The following is a 25077-nucleotide window of genomic DNA, read 5'->3' as shown; positions in this document are numbered from 1 at the left end:
TCATTTTGTTATAGTACAGATTCAGCTTAAATGAAACTAGAAGAAAATACATAAATACATAGTTCATGTCAACAAACTACTTTTTAAGCTGATGTAAGAATAAATCAAAACAGCCTACCTCTTTTGTCTTCAGTGGTATATCTCCAAGGTACACCTTGTACATCTTATTAATGATGGCAGGATTATTCCAGTCAATTAAGCTATGGAAGGTTTCAACACAGGTTGTTAAAATTTTTTTTTCCTCCTCCTTCAGTGATTTCAAAAAAATTATAGCCCCATCATTTCTTAACAAAAGAAAATGTTAGAAATACACAAATGAAATGGGCAATTGATATTGTAGAAGAGAAGGAAAAGAAAGGTACTAATTTCTATTAAAGTTTGTTTTTAAACCAAAACAAACACAAATCACTTATCCCACCCTGACTCAATAGATTATTGTATCCAATGGCACAATTTGGTACCACAAGAAAAATGGACACTGTTCCTACACAGATGGGTTCACAGGGCCAATGGCATGGAGCAACTCCAACAGAGCAGAGCTTTACTACACTTGTTCAAAGAGGCCTGGGGCAGGGTAGGATTTGTCTGTTTAACCATTTGGCAATTCAAAAGTGATAAGGAAACTGACAAAAAAATTTGTACCCATGAAATTAAAGCCACACCTAGGAAGCTTGCAAGCCACTTTATTTCTCTAATGTTATGTCACTGTGATTCCCAGCATCCCCCTCCTTATCTACCAGTACACACTTGCAGTTTTAATTCTGCAGAGTAGTTATGCTGCTATTAGTCACTAAGACTTAATTCTGTTTGGGCCCCACAATAAGATGAACTCAGATATAAGATGATCGGTGAAGGCCGGGCACGGTGGCTCACATCTGTAATCCCAGCACTTTGGGAGGCCGAGGCGGGTGGATCAACTGAGGTCAGGAGTTCAAGACCAGCCTGGCCAACATGGTGAAACCCCGTCTCTACTAAAAATACAAAAATTAGCCGGGCATGGTGGTGCGGTCTATTTTTTATATATACAAAATATAGAAATAAAAATAGCAGTTTCAATAGAAACATAAATGAGTTTATCCACTGCTACTGTAATCCCAGCTACTTGGGAGGCTGAGGCAGGAGAATCACTTGAATCTGAGAGGTGTAGACTGCAGTGAGCCGAGACTGCACCACTACACTCCATCCTGCATGACAGAGCAAGACTCCACCTCAAAAAAAAAAAAAAAATGATGGGTGATTCGCTCCCACCCTCTGTAGCAGATCCCACCCAATCATTTCATAAACCTAGCAATAATGCAACCCTTCCTTCCATTTGACTGGTTTACCACACTATATTCTCTCTGCCCTTTGACACTGGTTCTGCTTTCAAGCTATCCTGTGTTTGTGCAAACATATGAAGCTGCTTTGACTGCTTTTCAGATTTATCTTTCTTTCATAGTTTATCAATATGCTTCTCAGAATAGCCACAATCCCGCTATCCTCAGAGGCATTCTACAATTCTGTTTTGGATATGAATCACCTACATCTTTCCTAAGCTGATTGCTACTAACTAATCCTCAAGCTCTGCCATTGCTTTTCTTTCATAATACTTGTGGTTTAGAGATTTCAGACAAAACAAACACTTTAGTAAAAGAAACTAAAAACTTAGTAGTAATTAATTTCATTCATATTTTGGCAAATAAGTAATATTCCATAAAGATACATATAGTAATTTACTTAACTATATCCCCATTATGGAAAACTGAATTTGTTTTCATATTTTAACAATGATAGAAAATGACATAATGAACAAATCTATAAAATTTTTCTAAATCTCTTCCTGCTTTCGAATAATTTCCTTAGGACAAATTCCCAAAAGACTGAGATAAAAGGACAGAAATATCTTTATGATTCATTACTTATTGCAAACTGCTTTCCAAAACTTCATTTCAATTTATAATGCCAATCAACAGGGTATAAAATTAGCAGTTTTGGCCGGGAATGGTGGCTCACGCCTGTAATCCCAGCACTTTGAGAGGCCGAGCCACATGGATCACCTGAGCTTAGGAGTTCAAGAGCAGCCTGGGCAATATGGTGATACACCGTTTCTACTAAAAATACAAAAATTAGGTAAGTGTGGTGGCCAACGCCTGTAGTCCCAGCTACCTGGGAGGCTGAGGCATGAGAATCACTTGAACCTGGGAGGCAGAGGCTGCAGTGAGCTGAGATCGTGCCACTGCACTCCTGCCTGGAAACAGAGAAAGACTCTGTCTCAAAAAATAAATATATAAATAAAAATAAAAATAGCAGTTTCAATAGAAACGTAAACGGGTTTATCCAGTGCTACTGGTATCCCATTCATTTATTTTTCATTGACTTTATTTCCTATACAGAATATTTTCTGTAAGTCTACTTGCTATCTGTATCTCCTCATGTGTGAATTAGAATCTATTCAGCAACTCTTTTCATGAACGTAATTTTCACTGTATTAACCATAATACATACAAAGGCTTTATTAAAAGTAATCTCAAATGGTTTGAGACAGAGAAAAAAACAAAAATTAGTAACTTCTTGAACTGACCTTTTCTTAACATCAATTCTTTAAGTTCATCTACCTAGCCAAAAGTCTCATTGATTGTGATGACATTTCTAACCTAGTCCAGCTATAAACAGCATCTCCATACAGATTTTCTTCTCTGTCTTACACAGAATTCAACTCTTTAGCAAACTTTATTACAAACTGGGTATATTTAATCATCTCCTCTAAGTTGAATGCCTCATTACATAAAATCCTAAAAATATATATATATACACATGTGGCAAGTAAGCTTTGAGAAATCCAGCCCTTTCAATCTTGAAAGCTTACAGAGAAGTAGTTACCTCTGTTTGCTTTTCAACTCCAGGTCTGCTGCCGTTGCCACACTGTGGCGTGTGTCACTAGAAGCAATCACCAAATGGAGAACAGCCTCGAGTTCAGGCACCTGTTCAGCTTCTATGAATTTCACGATTCCCAATTTGCACTGTAGACAAATGAAGGCAAGGAGAAAGAACAGTCAGGGGAGCAAGAGACACCCACTCAAAGTACTGCTTAACATATCAGTGTGGTCACAAACCAAACATGAGCAGTAACAACAGTAGCAGCTCTTACTTGGGCTTACAATGTGCCAGGGACTATACTAAAGCACATATATTCATAATTTCACTTAATCCTCACAATCTATCAATCATTATACCCATTTTTTAGCTAAAAATACTGAGGCAAGGCTTTAAGACACTGGTAAACAATTAAGGCAGGATTCAAACCCAAGTCTCTCTGACTCCAAAATTATTATGATACACAGCCACCCTAGTGAAGTTACACAGCCTCTCTAGAGTGATGAAGTCTTGAAGTCCAAATTTGGGGCCTCCAGATAAGACAGTGGTACACCAGGAATAAAGTGCCCCATGGATTTTCCTGACAGTTCAAAAAGAACTAAACAACTCACATTCCATGGAGTTTCACTCTATTGCTAACATACAAAGGATACGATTTCAAATGTTAGCTACTCAATACAAGTGAAATTCTAATCAAATAGTTTTCAATTTAATTGACTGGCTGAAATGAAACAGACTAAAGAGAGATTCTGCTTAGAACTTCATGCAATGTAAAGATGCTATGAATTTCACTACAAATGACTGTATTCAGGATAATATACCTGAAAAAATAAAATTTCATTTTCATCTTAAAAAATCGTCACATAACAGTTTTCACATATACTAGGATTAATAAAGTTTTACAATTATTAAATGAGAAAAAAACGCAATTTAAAAAAGTATAACAGATGAAAAAAGGACCTGCCTTCCCTCCCCCGCTCAACACAACTTACTTTTAACAACAGCTACAACAGAAAAGATTCAAACATTTGTACAGCCATAAAAAAGATACTTATGGAAGTCAAGTACACAAAGATATAAACTAAACAAAAAATACGTAAAGAAAACAGAAAATGATACAGATGTCCATCAATAGGAGACTGGTTAAAAAATATCACATATGATTGTATGCAAACATTCAAACTAATTACTTTTTTAAAAATCCAAAATACTGTTCAATATAAAAAGCAAACTACAAACAATGTATTACATGACAAGCAGAAATGTATTGTTTAAAACTGTGAACACATACACACATGCACAGAGCAAACTGTAGACAGATGACAAACTAGCGTGACAGGATTCCAGGTAACTTTTTTTTTTTGAGACAGAGTCTTGCTCTGTCGCCCAGGCTGGAGTGCAGTGGCGCAGTCTTGGCTCACTGCAACCTCTGCCTCTGGGTTCAAGCAATTCTCATGCCTCATCCTCCCCAGTAGCTGGGACTACAGGCACACACCACCATGCCTGGCTAACTTTTGTTTTTGTTTTGTTTTCTTAGTAGAGATGGGGTTTTGCCATGTTGGCCAGGCTGGCCTCGAACTCCTGACCTCAAGCGATCTGCCCAACATGGCCTCCCAAAGTGCTGGGTTTACAGGCATGAGCCACCGCACCTGGCCTTTTTTATTTATTTATTTATTTTTACTCAGAGACTTGCTCTACTGCCCAGCCTGGAATGCAGTGGCACAATCTCAGCTCACAGCAACCCCCACCTCCTGGGTTCAAGTGATTTTCATGCCTCAGCTTCCCACGTAGCTAGGGTTACAGGCGGGTACCACCACGCCCAGCTAATTTTTGTATTTTTAATAGAGACAGGGTCTCACTCTGTTGCTCAGGCTGGTCTCGAACTCCTGGCCTCAAGCGATTCACTCGCCTCAGCCTCCCGAAGGGCTGGCATTACAGGCCTGAGCCAATGCATCCAGCCCCTTAATTTTTAATTTCTCTACTATTCTTAATTACTTGAATATTTACATTAGGTTTATAATTAGCAAAAACATGTTTTACTTGGAAGAAAAAGTATAAAACAAAGAGATATTTTAAAATTAGAGGAAACAGCTTTCACCCCTGAAACTAAACTGTTCGTTTCAGCACTAGATTATGAAACTGACAAAATACATACAGACGCGTATTGGCAAATAATGACCAATTTAAGATTATAATTGAACTATAACAATTTTTCTCCAGCATTTGTAGCTTTAATCCTCAGATAATCCCAGATTCAAAGCCTGGTACTAAAAGTGAGACCCTGGTAAATCTCAAAACCTCCATGCCTTTCAGAAAATGGAACTAACAATTTCTATACTTCACTGGGTTGCTGTGACAGTTGAATGAGATATTGTATTCAAAGTACCCAGTACAGTGCCTGTCACATAGATTGCACTCAATAAAGAGTAGCTTCTGTTAATTCTTTACCTTTCTTACTTACATAATAGTTTAAGGAGGAAAAAAAAAAAAAATCCATAAAGCATGAAGAAGGAGATCAAATCAATTATACCCCTTACTGAATAAAACATTCTATAAATTTGTGAATGCCAAGAATGCTCCACTTGCCTCTTTTTCCCTCTCCTAGGAACACTGTTTTAATCAATGGTCACTTACATTCCCCCCAAAAAAAGGATCAAATCATTTAGACTGCCATGGAGAAATAAAGGAAGGATCAGAAGACTAACCCATGTTGCTTGAATTCCAAAATAATTACATACTGATCTCATCTGTTCTTCCCTGAAGTGCCTGATGACACAGACACAGTGAGGCACCTTCTCTGTAGAGCACCAGTCATTTTTAAAAGCTGCTCAGAGAACATCTGTGTCCTGTTTAAATCCAGAATAAAATTCTTAATGCCAATTTTTAAATTCCCAAGAAGTAATATAACAGGGAGTCATGCTTTTCCCCACATTGTTACCTGTGAAGTGCTGGGGCTCCTCACTTTACATAAAATGTACAGCCCTTAAAAGTTGAATAATGTAAGAAAAATTGTATTTTAACTGCACCATAAAAGCTAGATGATAATTTAACCTACAATTTAAGAATTAAAATGACAAAAGTTAAAAAAATTTTTTAAATGACAAAAGTTAAACATATTCAATTTATAAGTGAGTTGTGTTTTATACTTGAAATATGTAAGCAATATTAGAAAAACTAAACACCATGTCCCACTCCTCCCTGCCCCTAGGGCTTAATAAATAACTAGCATGAACAGAACACATTACATCAACTGCTCCTTTCAAACATATTTCATTGGAGAGCCTGAATATACTAGAACTATGTTTTATATGGTTCATGAACTTCATAGGGGCAAATGTCCACAATCAAGTACTATTACGAGCAAACAGTGTGTGATACCTGTTCCAATTGTTCAGGTGTCCATGGGTTATCACCAATAACTCGTTTAGCTGCATAAAAGCTCATTCCCGGAGGAGGCTGTGGAATTCCAGAACCTCCTCCACTGTTTGAAGAAGAACCCTGTGCTGAAGATGAATTTTGGCGACTCTGGGATTCATTTAACACGTAACTGGAAAGGAAATAACACTTTAACCCTCTATAAAAACACAAGCATTTACATTTATATACGTATACAAAACATTCAACATATACTGTCCTCCTACTGTATTTTACTAGAAGAATGAACACTTGAAATTAAAATTTCATCATAAAAATATTTTAAGGTATCTAGAAAAGGTATATCTTCAGCCAACTAACCAGAAGAGCATGTCATTTAACTTGGTTACAAATGAACTACAACTGTTACCAACAATGAATATAAATATTTTGATCATTCTCCATCTATAAATGATTGCTCCAATAGCTACTCCAGAATCACCACATTCTGAGTTTTGAGCTGCCAAATATGGAGAAAAGTTTGTTGACAAAGGGGACTGGGAGGAGCTATTGTACTATACCCAGAGTATTTTTACAGTCATTCTCATTTCTACGAAGCTGTAATTCACCTTCAATCCTCCCTGAACTGAGGTCTTTATCCCTACACTAGAAAACCCACTGAAACCTCCAAATGGCGTACCACATAAGACACAAAGTCCCCAAAATGAAAAAACTCAAAAGGGCCCAAAGAAGGAAAGTTACACAAGAACTGACTTTTCCCATTACATGTTCAAAGCCCTTTGCACCACCTGGTTAATTTATCATCCCTATTTCATTTAAGCTTCTATGGTAGAGAAATAAGATCTCCAAGAAATTCATTTTGATCCAATTAAACTGATATTACTCATCTACAAAACGAAGTTTTTGATATAAATATTAATTCAAATCTCTTAAAACTAAAGATCTATGCTATTAAATTCCATTATCATATTGGATATTATAATAAAATATCCACTATAATAAAAGTTCAAGAAAACACTTAGAACCTGATAGGACAGTAAATTATTCCACATTACTTACATGTCGTATTTATTCAATTCCTAAATTTATCTATTTTTTAAAAATCTCCTAAGGAATCGCTTTAATGTTATTACATAAATGACCCAAGTTCTCATTAATAAGAAAAATGTGAGGAATCACTGGCTTGGTTACATCATGTTCCTAAGGTAAATCTGAATTTCAAGGTTTATCTACCAAAGCCATCATCACCTGTCATTCTGGCTGCCTCCTGATTTAACAAATATAAAAGGAAGTTTTTTTATTTCTAAGTTGTAACAAGACTGGTGGCATTAAGTAAATCAATCAATAAGTTAATACATCTTAATACTGCATAAAACATCCTAAGGCTGGGTGTGGTGGCTCAGGCCTATAATCCCCTGGCCCAATATAGGTCCAGGCCTATAATTCGGGAGGCCAAGGTGGGAGGATCGCTTGAGCCCAGGAGTTTGAAATCAGCCTGGGCAACATGGTGACCCCCTATCTCTACAAAAAATACAAAAAAATTAGCTGGGCATGGTGGCGCGCACCTGTAGTCCCAGCTACCCAGAAGGCTGAGGTGAGAGGATTGCTTGAACCCAGGAGGTCAAGGCTGCATTGAGTTACCACTGCACACCAGCCTGGGTGACAGAGTGAGACCCTGTCTCAAACAAACATACAAACAAACAAACATCATCCTAAACACAAGACAGAGGAATATAAGGAGATGTAACATCGAGTCTCTGCCATCTGGAGTAAGCTGAGACAGTAACAACCTAACACATGTAATAGCATCTGCCATTTTATCAGAAACAAAGAAACTGCTGAGAAGTAAGAAATGATATAACAGGTGGTGAGAGTGAACATGGAGTGACTGAAGGCCCAGAAAATTGGGCTTCCAAACAAGAGGGGCAGGAGGAGAACAAATTTGTTCATCACACCGCATGAACTCTCGTTCCTGGATTGAGAAACAAATATGATACGGAGCTCCACATGCCTAGCTTATCATGTACACGTAATTTTGTGATCAGGAAAGAAACAAGATGAAACCAGCATTCTGGAAAAATTTATCTGGCAGAGGGACAAAGTAAGTAGACTAGAAGTAGATCACAATCCGGGCTCTATGCCAGAGACCAAAGCTACATGACTACAAGGGGCTCACCATCTACTAGGGGAGATGGAAATGTCTACAATGTGGCAAAAACACACAGTGGCCATATAGGCAGGTATTTCGTGTTTTTATGACACAGAAAATAGTGCAATTATATCTGCCTAGGAGAAGAAATTTGTCAGAGACAAACGGAGTTGACATTTAGGCCAGTTTAGGATGTTTTTTTCTTTTTTTTGTTTTTGAGACAGGGTATGGTTCTGTCACCAGGTTGGAGTGCAGTGGCATGATCATAGCTCACTACAGCCTCAACCTCCCAGGCTCAATCAAAACTCCAGCCTCAGTCTCCCAAGTAACTGGGACTACAGGTGCATGCCATGGGGCCTGACTAATTTTTGTATTTTTTTTGTAGAAATAGGGTTTTGCCATTTTGCCTAGGCTGGTCTCAAACTTCTGGGCTCAAGGGATCTGTTCTGCCTCGGCCTCCCAAAGTGCTGAGATTACAGGTGTGAGCCACTGCACCTGGCCAGGATGCTGTTTTTCGAAGTGTCTTTCTGTTGTTTTCTTTCTTTCTTTTTTTGAAGAAGCATTCTAGGCGGACAGAAAGGCATTCTCTTAAAAATAAACAGCAAGGACACATAAGAGTGCATGAAATGCATAATGACAGGATATGAGAAACCAAGGATTTTAAGGTGTTGCCTGATGAGATCTGTGTTTTGAAAATCCGGTAAAGCACAGAGAGGTGGTATAGAGAGATTTGAAGAAGTGGAGCCGCTGGGAAAGAAATTATGACAAGAATTGAAAAGAGGTAAAACTAGACAATAGCAGTGGGAAGGGTTCCAGACACAGCAAGGAGAAGGAAGGAGGCAGTATGCAACTGATATTGCAGCAACAAAGAAGAGAAAAGCTGGAGACAATTTATCATTGTATGGCTAGGTGGCAAAGAGAACCATCATAGCACTGATAGCAAATTTAAAAGAGAAACTTTTTTTTTTTTGAGAGAGTCTTGCTCTGTTACCCAGGCTAGTCTGAAACTCCTAGCTCCCAGTGATCCTCCCACCTTGGCCTAACAGGAACTATTTTTATGGGGAAAGACTGATTTCACCTTAGGCAGGTAGAGTCTAAAAATCATAACAGCAACTCAGCATTTGTAAGGCCAATAAGCAGTGGAGCTGAAGTTTAGAAGAGGTTTAGAAGAAAAAAATCTCTATAAACATAAATGATGTTGAGATGCAGTCATTTACTAGTGAGAGTTGAATCATTTAAAATAGTATTTAACTCCACATAGTAAAAGCAGTCAAGAACAAGATTGCTTTGTTTTTATTTTTTAACTCACCCATAAGGCATCAGAAGGACATCTAGCATGAAGTCCAAAAGCAGCTGCACAGTCTTTGGTTTCTCAGCAAGATTAAACGGAGAAGCTGATTTTGATGATTCAACAGGGTATTTCATGTGAAAAAGGGTTGGTATTAAAAGATGCATTAAGCTGAAAAAACAATTACATTTATTGCAACCACTTAAAAAAATGAGATTTTTATACATGCAAAACACAGACAAAACAAAAATCACATAACAAAAACTAGCAGTTTTAAGCAAGAGACGTTCCTTTTCAACACCACTAATTTAGAAAGTCCTGATGTAGGGACTGGCCTAGAATTCTTTTTTATTGAAAGTTCAGTATATTGAGTGATGATTAGCATTTAGCCAATCTGGCTCATCACTAAAATTATCCGAAAAAAAATACATAAAATGGGCTCAATGTTAATATCTGAAGTTTCCACAAGAGATTTTATATGAAATCTTAAGTAAAGTTCAACTTACAATTTGTCTTTTCAAAAAGAATTATTTTCCAGGCCAGGCACAGTGGCTCTTGCCTGTAATCCCAGCACTTTGGGAAGCCGAGGCGGGCAGATCACAAGGTTAGGAGATAGAGACCACGGTGAAACCCTGCCTCTACTAAAAGTACAAAAAATCAGCCGGGCCCAGTGGTGGGCGCCTGTAGTCCCAGCTACTCAGGAGGCTGAGGCAGGAGAACGGTGTGAACCCAGGAGGCGGAGCTTGCAGTGAGTCAAGATCACGACACTGCCTGGGCGACAGCTCAAGACTCCATCTCAATAAATAAATAAATAAATAAAAATAAAGAATTATTTTCAGTCAGGCACAGTGGCTCATGCCTGTAACCCCAGCACTCTGGGAAGCCAAGGTGGGCAGATCATCTGAGGTCAGGAGTTCGTGACCAGCCTGGCCAACATGGTAAAATCCCATCTCTTCTAAAAATACAAAAAGTTTGCTGGCCATGGTGGCAGGCAGCTGTAATCCCAGTTACTCAGGAGATTGAGGCAGGAGAATCACTTCAACTCGGGAGGCAGAGGTTGCAGTGAGCCAAGATTGCATCATTGCACTCCAGCCTGGGCGACACAGTGAGATTTCATCTCTCTCTCTCTCTATATATATATATATATTTTCCACAACTAAAGTTATTCTAAAAATTAAAAATCAATCGTATTAATATTTTGAATATAATATTAAAATTTCCACTGCATGAATTTAAGTAACAGGCCTCAGTAATTCCTTTCACTAACATCTTTTGATACTCTTAAAACATCCGAAAACAATTTCACAGTGCTTATAATGTCTATTAATTTTACTTGTAAACTTCTTCTGTATTACAGCATTTCTTTAAAAACGAACATGCTCTAAAAGGTGAACTGAAAATATGATTTCACTCCATCTTTCCTCTATACTTCTGCACTCTTCATCATGATTCTCACTATGACAGGGCTACAACAAAGAACTTTTGCCTAAGCCTAGAAACAAATGATGTTATCTAAAACCCTTTTCACCTCTCCAGTTCCCAAAACAATACAAACGAGTGCTCTGTTCCTTAAGAAAACCACTGTGAAACTTTACATCTTCCAATATAGAAATGTTTTGATGCAAAGGATTTCTAATTCTAATTTTTGCAATCACATAAAATTAACTGCTTCAAGATAACTAGCCAAAAAAATGCACAGACTTAGATAAATGTTGTTAGTTCTGCACATTTTTCAATGTTCACATCAAGAAATTTTATGATAGTATTAACGAAACAGTAACTTTGAGGTACCATGGAAAATTCTATTATTTGTCAGCTAAAACAGCTCAAGACCTCCCATTTGCTCAAGTAAAACCAAACATGTGAACTAATATTTGAAAGGCAGTTGTTGACTCCTGTAGGAGGGAAATTAGATAACTGAGGAAACCGTACCTATCCTGCTGTGGCTGAGGCTTCCCTTCCATGGCAGTAAGAAGCGTAGGGGCCAGTTCACATTGTTTTTCCACTGGTAGGCGAGGATAGCCCATTTTAACATAAATTATAGTAAAATTCTAATGCAATAAGAGAAAAGCAAGTGAGTGTGAAGGAAATACTCTATGATTTCAATGAAAATATATGATTGATAACTTAGAGAGTTATGGTTACAACAAAGACATTGTAAACGTGACTCATCCTCCCTCCACATGTTTACTGCACCTTTACCAACTACTGTATCTCAGAGGAAGAATTCCAGTCCAACTTATTCAAAACGCTTGCTTTAAAGTAGGTCAAATGTGAGGTAGCATGGACTAATCTAAAGCATTCATATATGCAGTTTATCGTGGAGAAGAAAAAAATAATCATTCAACCTATTTACACCTACACACTACACATTAGCATCGGATCTCCCAGCCTGTTGCATTAATCCTTACAAGCTAGGAGGAGATGAGGTGTTGACAAATCCTAGACTGCCATTTCTCACTGGTCAAATGACTAAAACAAACTTAGTATACTGCAGCACTCTGTGGTTCCTCATTCCAGTAACTCACCAATGCAGGATGAACCAAAGGAAACTGAGTGCTGTGTGTCTGTGCAAGGCTGAGCATCCCAAATTTGAAAATCTGAAATTCAAAATGCTACAAAATCTGAAATTTTACGAGTGCTAACAAGACACAGAAAGGAAATGCTCCTTGCGGCATTTCAGATTTTGGATTTGGGATGCTAAATCAGGTAAGTATAATGCAACTATTCCAAAATCCAAAACACTTTTGGTCCCAAGCATTTCAGATAAGGGATACTCAACCGGTATCACTATAATCTGTGTGAATACTGCATTTTAAGCAAACCCATAAACAGATATCTGGATTTACAGATAAGATTAGGAATTGCTTTTCTGAAGCTTTTTTATTTTTTTCCCCCCCAAGATGGAGTCTCGCTCTGTCACCCAGGCTGGAGTGCAGTGGTGCAATCCTGGCTCACTGCAATCTCCACCTCTGAGGTTCAAGTGATTCCCCTGCCTCAGCCTCCCAAGTGGCTGGGACTACAAGCATGCGCCACCACGCCCGGCTAATTTTTGTATTTTTAGTAGAGATGGGGTTTCACTATGTTGGCCAGGCTGGTCTTGAACTCCTGACCTCATGATCAGCCCGCCTCAACCTCCTAAAGTGCTGGGATTATAGGCATGAGCCAACGTGCCTGGCCTCTGAAGAATTATTTACTAAAGTAAATGGGCTTCATAAGATTATTTCTTTAAATAAATTATATTTGGCATTTTTATTGGCACACAGTGTTCCTATTTGCTTAAAGAAAGGAAATGTGTAATTGAGCCAAATATCCAGAACAGGCACAGACAAAACGACGTCTGGACCAATAACAGGCTCCAAAAGGTTTGTGACTCCAGAGGTTACATAAGATTCAATCGATTCTGCCTCAATGCTATGAACTACAAGGACCAGGAAAAAAACATCACCTGCCATCACACAGCACCAGCATTTTTTACATTTAATTTTTATGAAGACAACACTTTAAAAGGAATGTTTCTTACCAGTCAGATTTACTCCACTTTATAAAAAAGTTATCTTTCTGAATACACATCAAAAACACAAAAGATTTTTTAAAATTCACTTTATTTTTTGCCATTTTACTCATTTTTTTCCTCCATTATGCTTTATTTGTGCCCAAGCCGTATAACATTTCCCTCTATTCAGACCCATCTCATATAGTCTCTTACCAAAAATCAAATCATTATTTTATATAACAACATACCTGACAAGTCATTTCACCGACATTCCTTTGCCCAATGTAAACAGCCACTCATTACCCTGCTACTGTAAAGTAGCATTTCCTCTGGATTGGTACTCAGTGGAAAAACAGTATGTCATTTAAAAAAAAAAAAAAAAAAAATCTCATGTTTCATTTAGAAGTGGTCTAAGGTGAAATTTTAAGCTTGCCAATATGTTGATGACATCTGATAAATGTTAGGGAAGAAAATTTGCTATGAGTCAGAAAATATTCCAATACAACACTCACTGTGACAAAGGAAACTGCAGCAGGGTCCTGGTACTGAACCAACAGTGTCTCTACTGGAAGTTGTATTTTGGGGCGGCTTTTTATACGTTTATTCAGATGCACCAGCAGTTCCATTACCTAAAATACAGAGAGATGGGAATTGAAGTTATTGAGCATATCTTAAAAACCACTCATCTTAAAATTCATTTCTCAGATGTTATCTATGTTAGTGAATAGTAGCTACTTTGTTCTTTTAAAGGGTGTAAATTTTACATTCCAGAAAGGGAGTATACACTACATGAGTCTTGTTCAAAAATACTGTCTCCCAAAAATCTATGCACTAGTGAATTTCTTTTTTCTTTTTTCAGAGTCTTGCTCTGTCGTGCAGGCTGGAGTGCAGTGGCACAATCGTGGCTCACTGCAACCTCCACCTCCCCAATTCAAGCAATTCTTCTGCCTCAGCCTCCCGAATAGCTGGGATTACAGGCGTGCGCCAGCATGCCCAGTTAATTTTTCTATTTTTTCACCATATTGGCCTGCTGGTCTCGAACTCCTGACTTCACGATCTGCCCACCTCTGCCTCCCAAAGTGCTGGTATTACAGGCATAAGCCACTGCACCTGGCTTTTTTATTTTTATTTTGACACGGAATCTCGCTCTGTTGCCCAGGTTAGCATGTACTGGTGTGATCTCAGCTCACTGCAACCTCCGCCTTCTGAGTTCAAGCATTTCCCCTGCCTCAGCCTCCCGAGTAGCTGGGATTACAGGTACCAGCCATCACACCTGGCTAATTTTTGTATTCTAGTAAAGACGCAGTTTCATCATGTTGTCCAGGCTGGTCTCAAACTCCTGATCTCAAGCAATCCACCCACTTAGGCCTCCCAAAGTGCTGGGATTACAGGTGTGAGCCACCACGCCCAGCCAAGTGAATTTATTTTTACGATGACCTTTAGTTAAAGTTGAGATCCAAGTTGGGCCTAGACTGAAGCATGTCCCCCAAGAAGAACAGATTATTGCAACATACCATGAATACTATGAAAAGAGAGACATACAAGATACAGTGGATTTCCAGAAGAGAAAAGTATCTGCTCTATCAAGAAGGACTTCAAGGAGGAAGTGACAGGAACACTGAATTCTGAATAATTAATAAGTTCCAAGCAGAGTATCAGTTATAAGAAGGTTTGGGGCACACTGCGTCTGACTGAAGCCCAGAATGGTTAAGAGTTCATAAAAGCAGAATGGATTCTGGCAAAACGCTGAGGCATTTTTATTTTTGTCTGGGAGTTGCTTTTTGTTTGTTTTTATTATACTTTAAGTTCTAGGGTACATGTGTACAATGTACAGATTTGTTACATAGGTATACACGTGCCATGTTGGTTTGCTGCACCCAACAACTCGTGATTTACATTAGGTATTTCTCCTAATGGTATCCCTCCCCCAGGTCCCCACCCCCCAAAAGGCCCCAGGGTGTGATGTTCCCCGCCCTGTGTCCACGTGTTCTTGTTGTTCAACTCCTACCTATGAGTGAGAAGATGTGATGTTTGGTTTTCTGTCCTTGTGATAGTTTGCTTAGAATGATGGTTTCCAGACTCATCCATGTCCCTGCAAAGGACATGAACTCATCCTTTTTTATGGCTGCATAGTATTCCATGGTGTATATCTGCCACATTTTCTTAATGCAGTTTATCATTGACGGACAATTGGGTTGGTTTCAAGTCGCTATTGTGAATAGTGTGAGGCATTTTTATTGTATTCTGAATATCATCTGATACTATCAAATAATTTGTAAGAAATAGTAACCTTCCTCTCCTTTAAGTGGGAAAAGAGGGCAAAACAGAAATTGACAAGTCAACAGTTTGCATGGACAGAAAGGGATGTACAGAGGCTCATGTCAAATCCTCAATTATACTACAATAAAAAGATTATCTGCCAAGAGAAAAGAAATCGAGCATTGAGAAGTAAGATTTGTAGAAAGTCTTGCCTAAGAAAGACTCAAGAGTTTAAGATAATTATTCTGCAAGGCCAGGTTTACACTATTCTCCCTCATTTCTGAAATTTGTGCTCTAGCCTCAAAGCATGCACAAGGAAAGATGTAGAGATGTTTGACAGTGACAGCAAAAAATTCCAAGAGATGTAGAGCAATAACGAAATAGGTGAATTATGTTTAGGAATAAAAACAACTCTGTAATCAATGTTGAATGAATGATAAAATAGTAATAATAAAATAGCTATCATTTATCACACAGTTTCTATGCACTCTTCCCCCAGGCATTCCTTATCTAATATGATTCTCATGACAACCAGTGAGGTGGTGTCATTCCCATTTCACAGATGAGGAAGCAGAAGCCTCAAGTAAAGTAACTTGTCCAAGGATACTGGGCCAGCAAATAGCAGTCAAAATATGACTCCAGAGCCCATTTTTTTTAACTAATTCAAACACTGATATTTGAACTCACATCAGTGACAGTGTTTGTCAGTGAGACATGATACCTTCCAAGAAGCTAGAAACTTGCATTGTCATCCATACTTCATCCAAACTTCCTATCTGTCCTGGATCTGTGATACTGCTAGGGGACAAGGGAAAACAATCAGGAGGAAGTAGTCTAAAGGAAAGAGCCCTCTTCTGACATTCTAATCTAGGCTGATTCCTAGAGGGACTCTATAGAAAATTATACTGATGGAGATAGAGAATCTTGCCCACAATTACATGCTTTTTTTAATAATAAATTTATTTTGATTTTTTTTTCCAAGACAGGGTCTCACTCTGTCACTCACGGTGGAGTTCAGTGGCATTATCATAGCCAATTGCAGCCTTGAACTCCTAGTCTCAAGGAATCTTCCTATCTCAGCAACTGCAGTAACTGGGACTACAAGCACATGCTACCATGCATGGCTTTTTTCTTTCTTTTTGGTAGAAATGAGATCTTGCTATGTTTCCTAGGCTGGTCTCAAAACTATCTTCCAACCTCGGCCTCCCAGAGTGCTGGGATTACAGGCATGAGCTACTGCACTTGGCCTATTTTTAATTTTAAATGGATTAATTACTTAATTTCCTACTAGCATTATTGTCACGTTAAATATCGGCAAATTTCCTAAATATGGTTATATCTTGTCTGGAATCCTCTATAAACCAAGAAAGATTTAAAAATCACTTGTGGAATTCAAATAACATTTCAAAGGCTACTGTAAATATTTAATGAAAAGATAAGTCAGAGAGTTTAGCACAATGCTTAATATATAACAGGCTATTCTAGCTGTTTGATTCCATTTCCCCTATTCCAAAAGATTTCCACCTTAACCAATTTGACAAGGACAAATAAAAATGATATTTTATTAGTATAAATTAAATATATTAAGTTCAAAATGATTACATTTATCCTTATTACTTTATTCTGTTTTATTGCTTTTTAAAGTTATAATAAAAAGATATATTTATTATAACAAATCAAGTGGAAAATCTCAAGCATCCTTTTTCCCTTGTCCTTTCACAGCCCCTTGAAGACACCAGTGTTGACAGTTTGATAACGAGAAAGTGAAAGAAGGGAAGAGAAGGAAAGAAAGGGAGAGAGGGAAAGGACAAATAGACCAAGTGATAAAACAGGTTAATAATCATGTATATTTCAAAATAGCTAGAAGATCTAAAATGTTCCCAACCCAAAAGAACAATAAATAAGGTGATGAGTATCCTAAATACTAAATTATTTGATTACATATTACATGCAGGTATCAAAATATCACATGTACTCCATAAATATGTATAATTATGTATCAATAAAATTTTTTCTTAAAAATTTAGGTTAATAATCACAATAACTGATGTAAATGCCCTCAATTCAAACCTCAAAAACATGTGACATTTCCATTGTACTAAGAGATACAGCCAAAGTAAATAAGGTTAAAATTGCAGGCTGGGGCAAATATTTATCAGACAGAAGGAAAGCGATGGTTAACAATACTAATTTTGGATAAAACAGGTTTTGGAGAAAAAACCTTAAATGGAATTCAAAAGATAAAAAATATACATAAAATACTATAATTATTAATAAAAACAAGGTGTTAAACTTGTACATCAAAATGCAGCAAGCCAAGATTATCAAAACTGAAAGAAAAATCAGAAAAACTGTAACAGTAGTATGACATTATACTTCAGGACTACCAACTTATAATAGGACTGGAAGACAGGTTCAAGACATAAATGCACAATGTTACTAACGAATGGCCATAACTCATGCTGAGCTCCATATTCCACAAACAGGAAGAATCCCTTTTATCTTCTGAAAGGCTTTTCTTACAAACATTAGAATACACTTTGAAGGACTGTAACATTTGCACACTATGATCTCTGACCAGAATGCAATAAAACCAGGCAAATTTTATATCAAATATTTTGAAACTAAAAACAACACTCTTATAAATAAGTCAAAGATAAAATGACCAAACTGCACATCAATATAACTATTAAATGTAACTAAAATAGTCATCAAGGAGAAATTCATAAGCTGAGGGCATTTTTGGTTCTTTTTTTTAAACATATTATAATTAAAGAATAAAGCATTTAACTTGATGGCCAAGCTTACATTGTGAAGTTCAAAAGCCCTGGGTTCAAATCCTGGCCTGACCATTTGTTATCTGACCTTAAACAAGTGTATTAATCATTCCAAGCCTCAGTTTCATCTATAAAATGGGGATAATGCCTACCTCACATAACCTCGTGAGGATGTAAGTCCTTAGCACTTTTCTTGACACATAAGAAACACTGACAGATTATTATATAAATTAAAACTTTACACAAGAAAAACATATCCAAAAAAGGAAATAATTTAAATACAAATAGAAAAAATACAGTTAAAAAGGGAACATTAATCTAAAAGCTGGGTTTCCTTTCAAAATGGCCGATTAAAAGGTTAAAACTTTGGTAGTAATAAAATCAGAAACAAGAATAGAATTTCCCATTTGAAATAATGATAATAGAATATTAAGAGTAATAGTCTAAAATTATGTGAGAAAGATATGCTCAACTGCTTCAGTAAACATTTAAAATCTATATGTATTCTATAACATCACATTGTAAACCTCAAATATACATAATAAAATTTTTTAAAAAATAATAATAGTATCATAGAAGTGAATGATACAAACTGAACATTTAAAGTAGATGGACAGAGATGAATGACTTTCTATAAAAAAATAAAATACAAAGAAATTAAAAAAAAAAATCTAAGATAAGTAAATGAGTTGAAACTACTGACAATACTAAGCCTGGACTAATGCGAAAGTTCCCTGTTTGCTCTTCAGGTCTCCACTCTTGGCCTCTACTCCAAGTCTTTCTCCAGCCAACAGCTAGACTTATGGTGGCACTACCATCAATACCCTTTCAAATTAGTGCCCCTGGAATACCTCTTTCCTCCTATCAGGCTTCCTCTCATGCACTGGAGACATCACTGTGGCCTTCTCCAATTTCCTGAAAGCATCACACTTTGTGTGTTGCTCCGAACACCTGCACAGGGCCTATTAATGGTCTCCCCCATCTCTTAGCCTGGCTACTTCCTGCACACACCAGAGGCCTCCCCTTATACCCCCCACTTAGTCTAAATTATGTCCCAAATATATTCTTTCATAAAATCCTTTCCTTTTCCACCTTGGTATGTATCACAAATTATAATTATGTACTATTTGCCTGACTGTGTTATACTGATTTCCCCAACTAGGTGTTGTCATCATTCATCACCATATCCCCAAGATTTGGCATATAGAAGGCACTCAGTAAATATCTGCTAAATAACGAAACTGATAAAGCTAAGTAAGTAAAGAGAAATCAACTCCTGAAGGGCCTTTTAGACCTTGGTATCCTAAAGGTAAGGGAAGGTCACAGAAGGGTTTTAAATAGAAGAGTGATATAATCAAATGCACGTCTATCTCAGCAAAGAAGGATTAACAGCAGACATGCCAAATACATGACAAGAATGCCATTCCCTCCTGTAAAGAAACATAAACATAAAAGACATTCTTAAAGATACTCTTTCTGCACTGAACCCAAATCAGACTTTGGAATCCTCTCAGGGCAGACCTCCAGGAAGTCGCTGCCAATTAGAGTGGCCCAAGGAATAAAACCTGACTATAGCTCAAAGACTGGATGACCTATTATAAATATACTGGAAGACTAATGAACAATTCTACAAATCAAGGGGAAAATGTTCCATGTAGAACAGTTCCATTAAAAAATAAAAATACTGGCCAGGCACAGTGGCTCATGCCTGTAATCCCAGCACTTTGGGAGGCCGAGGCAGGTGGATCGCTTGAGCTCAGGAATTTGAGACCAGCCTGGGCAACAAAGTGAAACCCTGTTTCTACAAAAAATTTAAACATCAGCCAGGCATGGTGGTCTGCATCTGTAGTCCCAGCTACTTGGGAGGCTGAGGTAGGATGGCGTGAGCCCAGATGATGGAGGCTGTTGTGAGCTGTGATTGTGCCACTGCACTCCAGCCTGGGTGACAGAGTGAGACCCTATTTCAAAAAAAAAGAAAGAAAATGAAAATGAAAATACTGATATGACAGTTATCCAACCTTTTGTAAGAGTACTTTGCAGAATCCTAAAACAGGAGCTATACAATACTTCGCTTAAATTTTTTTTATTTTGCTTACTTTTAGTTAAAATTATAGTCTTTGTCAACAACTAACTAAAGAATATTTTTGCCCCATTACCACACAACTTTCCTGTTGGAATCAAGGGCATGGATTTCAGATCATGTCTCCATCCACTCCAGGATAATTATCTCAATTATATTATCTGGCACTGATGCCAAGTAGACAGTTGGTGCTAAAGACAGCTGTGCTAAGGATACAAAAGCTACTTTTAAATCATAAAAGCTGGTTCTGTACTTACTCTCCATTTTGAAAGGCCATAATTAAGATCACAAACCTAGAATTCAATAATGGGAACAGAGAATTCACTTGATAATGTGTATTCATTTATTCATTATTTAATTCCCCCAGCTGTCCCAACATGCTTACCTTTTTACGTACTCCTTCTTGGGTGCTAGATAGTTTGAGCAAAACAGGAGGAAGGAATTTAGATATAATATTCTGTAATTGTTCATCTGTTTCAGCATGGCCAAGTCGTAAAAAGACTCGTTCAAGCTGATCTATAATATAAAAAGAAAAAAAGAGAGAGAATTTAGCAAACCAAAACAACCAAGACCAATTATTTTCATAGCTTATTCCTTTCTTCTGTACTGCAATCCTTTAGTCAGAACTTTAACCATAGCTAGCCCTGTACAGATATTTTGACAGAGCTACAAAACAACACCAAAAAGGTGAATTGTTCTATCCTGGTCTACCTTTTAGAATGGAAGAAAACAAACCCAAGAACAAAAAAATTCTCTCCCACATGCAAGGTTATTCAGTTTTAACTGGACACTGGAAAGGATACAAGATTTCTGAAGGCATTTTCTGGAACTAGTTAGTAGAACAAGGGAGCAAAACTTTAATCAGATACCATTAGTTATTAGGGACAATATATCTATCCCTGGTGAAATTATCTTACTGATGAAGTTTCTCCAAAGGCAGAATCACTGCCCATTACTGTGTTAGGGTTACCTAGTTAGAAAGAAACAGCCAAGTTTCCCCAAGAAAGTCACTATGAGAGACATGTTAAATGACACCATGGGGATACTCTCAGCAAAACCCAGACTGTGATAAACTACAGACAAGGCAACTTCTTCAACCAGTACACTGCTGGGGCAAGCGGGAAGATGGGGATGAAAGGGGAGCCTACGCAAACAACTAGATATTTGATTTTAGGGAATTACTGTTAAAATTGTTTTAGGTACTATAATGGTACTGTGATTATGCTTGTTTTTTAAAGGTCCCTACAAAAATTGTCAATGGGAATTAGGGAGTTTTCTAATGAGCTAAAAATGTTCTATATTTCAATCTCCGTGATTACAGAGATAAATACATTTATAAAAATTCATCAAACTCTACACTTTCATACCTTCTACTGTATCTACTATACTTCAATTTAAATATATATATTTAAAGGAGTCATTTTTTAGAGATAAAGATGGAAATATCTGCAGGTGAAATAATAGCCAGTAGAATTTTCTTTAAATAATGAGGAGACGGCCAGGCGTGGTGGCTCACGCCTGTAATCCCAGCACTTTGGGAGGCCGAGGCAGGCGGATCACAAGGTCAGGACATCGGGGCCATCCTATATTTAACACGGTGAAACCCGTCTCTACTAAAAATACAAAAAATTAGCCGGGCATGGTGGCAGGCACCTGTAGTCCCAGCTACCCAGGAAGCTGAGGCAGGAGAATGGTGTGAACCCAGGAGGCAGAGCTTGCAGTGAGCCGAGATTGCACCACTGAACTCCAGTCTGGACGACAGAGCCAGACTCCGTCTCAAAAAGAATAAAAAATTAAAAAAAAAAAAATGAGGAGACACTGGGGAGGGGTTATATAAGTAAAACCAAGATTGCCACTAACTGATAATTATTCAAGCTTCACAACAGATACTGAATATTACTATTGTGTTTGCCAGAAATTTCCCACAATAATGTTCTAAAGGAAGATAGATTACATAGATACAGATTGCTCAATAGATGGATCAATGACAGAGATGTAGACAGATACATGGATAGACAGACAGATAGATCAACAGATCGATCGGTCAATTCTGAGAGGGGCAGAAGCAATGACATCCTAGTAGCAACAAGCATACCCAACACCCAGAATTGATCTTGTTTTTCAATACCATTCTCCAGCAAAAGGAACCAAGCTGCTTGGAAAAAGGCCTGAGTCTAGGGACTGGGGCAGGGCAAAAACAAGATGAGTATGAAGCATCTTGCAGTGCCTTAAAGGAAATGGAACATGGGGTCAGGCACAGTGGCTCATGCCTATAATCCAAACACTTTGAGAGGCCAAGGAGGGAGGATTGCTTAAGGCCGGAGTTCAAGACCAGCCTGATCAACACAGAGACACCCCCATCTCTACAAGAAAAAGAAAAAATTAGCCAGGCATGTTGGCAAGTGCCTATGGTCCCAGCTACTCCAGAGTCTGAGGTAGGAGAATTGCTTGGGCCTGGGAGGTTGAGGCTACAGCGAGCCATGATGGTGCCACTGCACTCCAGCCTGGGTGACAGAGTAAGACCCTGTCTCAAAAATAAAGAAATGGAACATGGAACAAGTCAAAGGGATACAGGAACCAACCTGAAAGAACTCCTAATGGCCCAAGCCATGACAGTAGAAGGAATAAAATAAATAACAGCGTTGGATTATAAGCCAAAATGTAAATCTACATGAGTTCATACTGATGGAAATAATTATTGAATGATTAAAGAAATTGCGGGGGGGGGGAGAGGCAAATTTTTCTTATAGGAAAAATTCAAAATAATATATGTGGCTATTTCCCCCTATAGGAGGTGGAGCTTAATTCCTACCCACCCTCCCCCTTGAGGGTAGACTAGATTCAGTGACTGCTTCCTTAGAATACAAAAAGGGAGAAAGGTTAACTTCACAGTAGAGAAAACTGCCAAATACTATCTTAGTCCAGTAAGAAGGTTAACCTCATGATGTCATGTAGATATCGTGTGTCCCTGAAATGATGTGACAAGAAAGGCATTTTACCTCTCTGGCATTCATAACAAAAACCCATAACCCAAATATAATCATGAGTAAAACAACAGAAAAACCCAAACTGGGGGACACTCTATAAGACACCTGGCCAGTACTCCCCAGGACTTTCAAGATCATGAAAAACAAGAAATGACTAAAAAAACTGTCTCAGACCAAAGAAAGCTGGAAAACATCACAACTAAATGGTGCCTTGCACAGGATCCTGGAGTGGGGGAAAAGGACATTAATGGAAAAACTGGTAAAATCCAAATAAAGTCACAAGTTTAGTTTAAAAAATTAATAACAAAAAGAAAGAAGGGAGGGAAGAAAGAAAGACAGGCTCATTCTGAGACTACCAGTGATTCCATTTGATAAACGCTAAATGCTGCAGTAAAAGAAGTTCTCAGGAATGCTGAGTTCAACCCACAGTGCTTGCGGAAGTTACAAGTAAGGGAGCAGCTTCTTAGTGCCTTACAGCTCTTACGCCGTAGAAACTACAAATCTGAGCTACAGAAATTGGAAAAGAATTGTTTTGTGGACAAAGGTAGAAAATTAAACTCTTCATAATAAAACTGACCTAGAGAATCTCTGTCAAAGTTAAAGAAAACGGTGGGGGACGGGGGGCAGGCAGGGAGGTGGCAGCAGCAGGAGGGTGTGGAATATCTGGTCCTTGTTACTTTTCACGCAATCATTTGGATGCTTCTATGTATGCCCAGCATAGTACCTAATATCTTCTCTCCCTCACAAGACAGGCAAATGTGACATCCTAAACACAATACAATTATGAGAACATGGGAATGGGAAGAAAGAGCACCAACCGCCATGTGAGAGGGTCCTGCTAAAACAGGCTAGGTATACCAGAGGAAAAAGTAAAGCCTTCTACCTGCTTTGAGGTGAATCAATCTAACACTGTTAGGTCATCTTCACAGACCCGTCTATACTTAAATAAAAGACAAGTTTGTTCAAATCTCACAAAAAGGAAGAAAGGTCAACATCTACAGATACAACCAAATGCTACATGTTTCTTTTCCTTTTTTTTTTTTTTTTTTAAATAAGACAGGGTCTTGCCGTCACCCAGGCTAGAGTGCAGTGGCGCTATCACGGCTCACTGCAGCCTCAACCTCCTGGCCTCAAGCTGTTCTTCTACTTAAGTCTCCCAAGGAGCCTAGACTACAGGCATACGCCACCACACCCAGCTGATTTTTTATTTTTTGTAGAGACAGAGGTCTCTGGTCTTGAATTACTGGCCTCAAGCGATCCTCACACTTTGGCCTCCCAAAGTGCTGGGATTACAAGTATGAGCCACTGCACCCGGCCTAAGTCTTTTGAGTACAGTTGAACTTACCATTCCTTCCCTATATGACTTCTGAGTTTCTAGGCATGCTTAGAAAAGTCATTTTCACTGCAAAATATTTTTAAATATTATATTGTGTAGAGAAGAGTTAACACAGACCTAGGACTGCTACCTATAGAAAGACTTGCTTTCGGCTGGGCGTGGTGGCTCACACCTATCCCAGCACTTTGGGAGACCCAGGCGGGCGGATCATGAGGTCAGGAGATCGAGACCATCCTGGCAAACATGGTGAAACCCTGTTTCTACTAAAAATACAAAAAATTAGCCTGGCGTGGTGGTGGGCGCCTATAGTCCCAGCTACTTGGGAGGCTGAGGCAGGAGAATGGCATGAACCCAGGGGGCGGAGTCTGCAAGTTTGCAGTGAGCAGACATCACGCCACTGCACTCCACCCTGGGCGACACAGCGAGACTGCGTCTCAAAAAAAACAAAGAAAGACGTGCTTTCTAGCTGAGGCTGGC

The 25077-nt window shown here is 38.3% G+C and overlaps 1 protein-coding gene across 1 annotated transcript in view; it reads right to left on the bottom strand.

Moving 5' to 3' along the window:
• KIAA0368 (KIAA0368 ortholog) overlaps positions 1 to 25077 on the bottom strand; it is a 114495-nt gene that overhangs the window by 71907 nt on the left and 17511 nt on the right. Inside the window, exons 2-8 of the mRNA XM_011973279.1 lie at positions 20663 to 20793; positions 13674 to 13790; positions 11598 to 11716; positions 9687 to 9836; positions 6232 to 6400; positions 2860 to 2999; positions 119 to 200 (exon numbers count right to left, since the gene is read on the bottom strand). Coding sequence (XP_011828669.1) covers positions 119 to 200; positions 2860 to 2999; positions 6232 to 6400; positions 9687 to 9836; positions 11598 to 11716; positions 13674 to 13790; positions 20663 to 20793 — 908 coding nt within the window. The remainder of the gene's footprint in view (positions 1 to 118; positions 201 to 2859; positions 3000 to 6231; positions 6401 to 9686; positions 9837 to 11597; positions 11717 to 13673; positions 13791 to 20662; positions 20794 to 25077) is intronic.

The sequence above is a fragment of the Mandrillus leucophaeus genome, unplaced genomic scaffold (assembly GCF_000951045.1).
Source record: "Mandrillus leucophaeus isolate KB7577 unplaced genomic scaffold, Mleu.le_1.0 Scaffold1366, whole genome shotgun sequence".
Classification (NCBI taxonomy): Eukaryota; Metazoa; Chordata; class Mammalia; order Primates; family Cercopithecidae; genus Mandrillus; species Mandrillus leucophaeus.
Note: the sequence above shows the minus strand (reverse complement) of the source record. Positions and strands in the feature narration are given on the sequence as shown.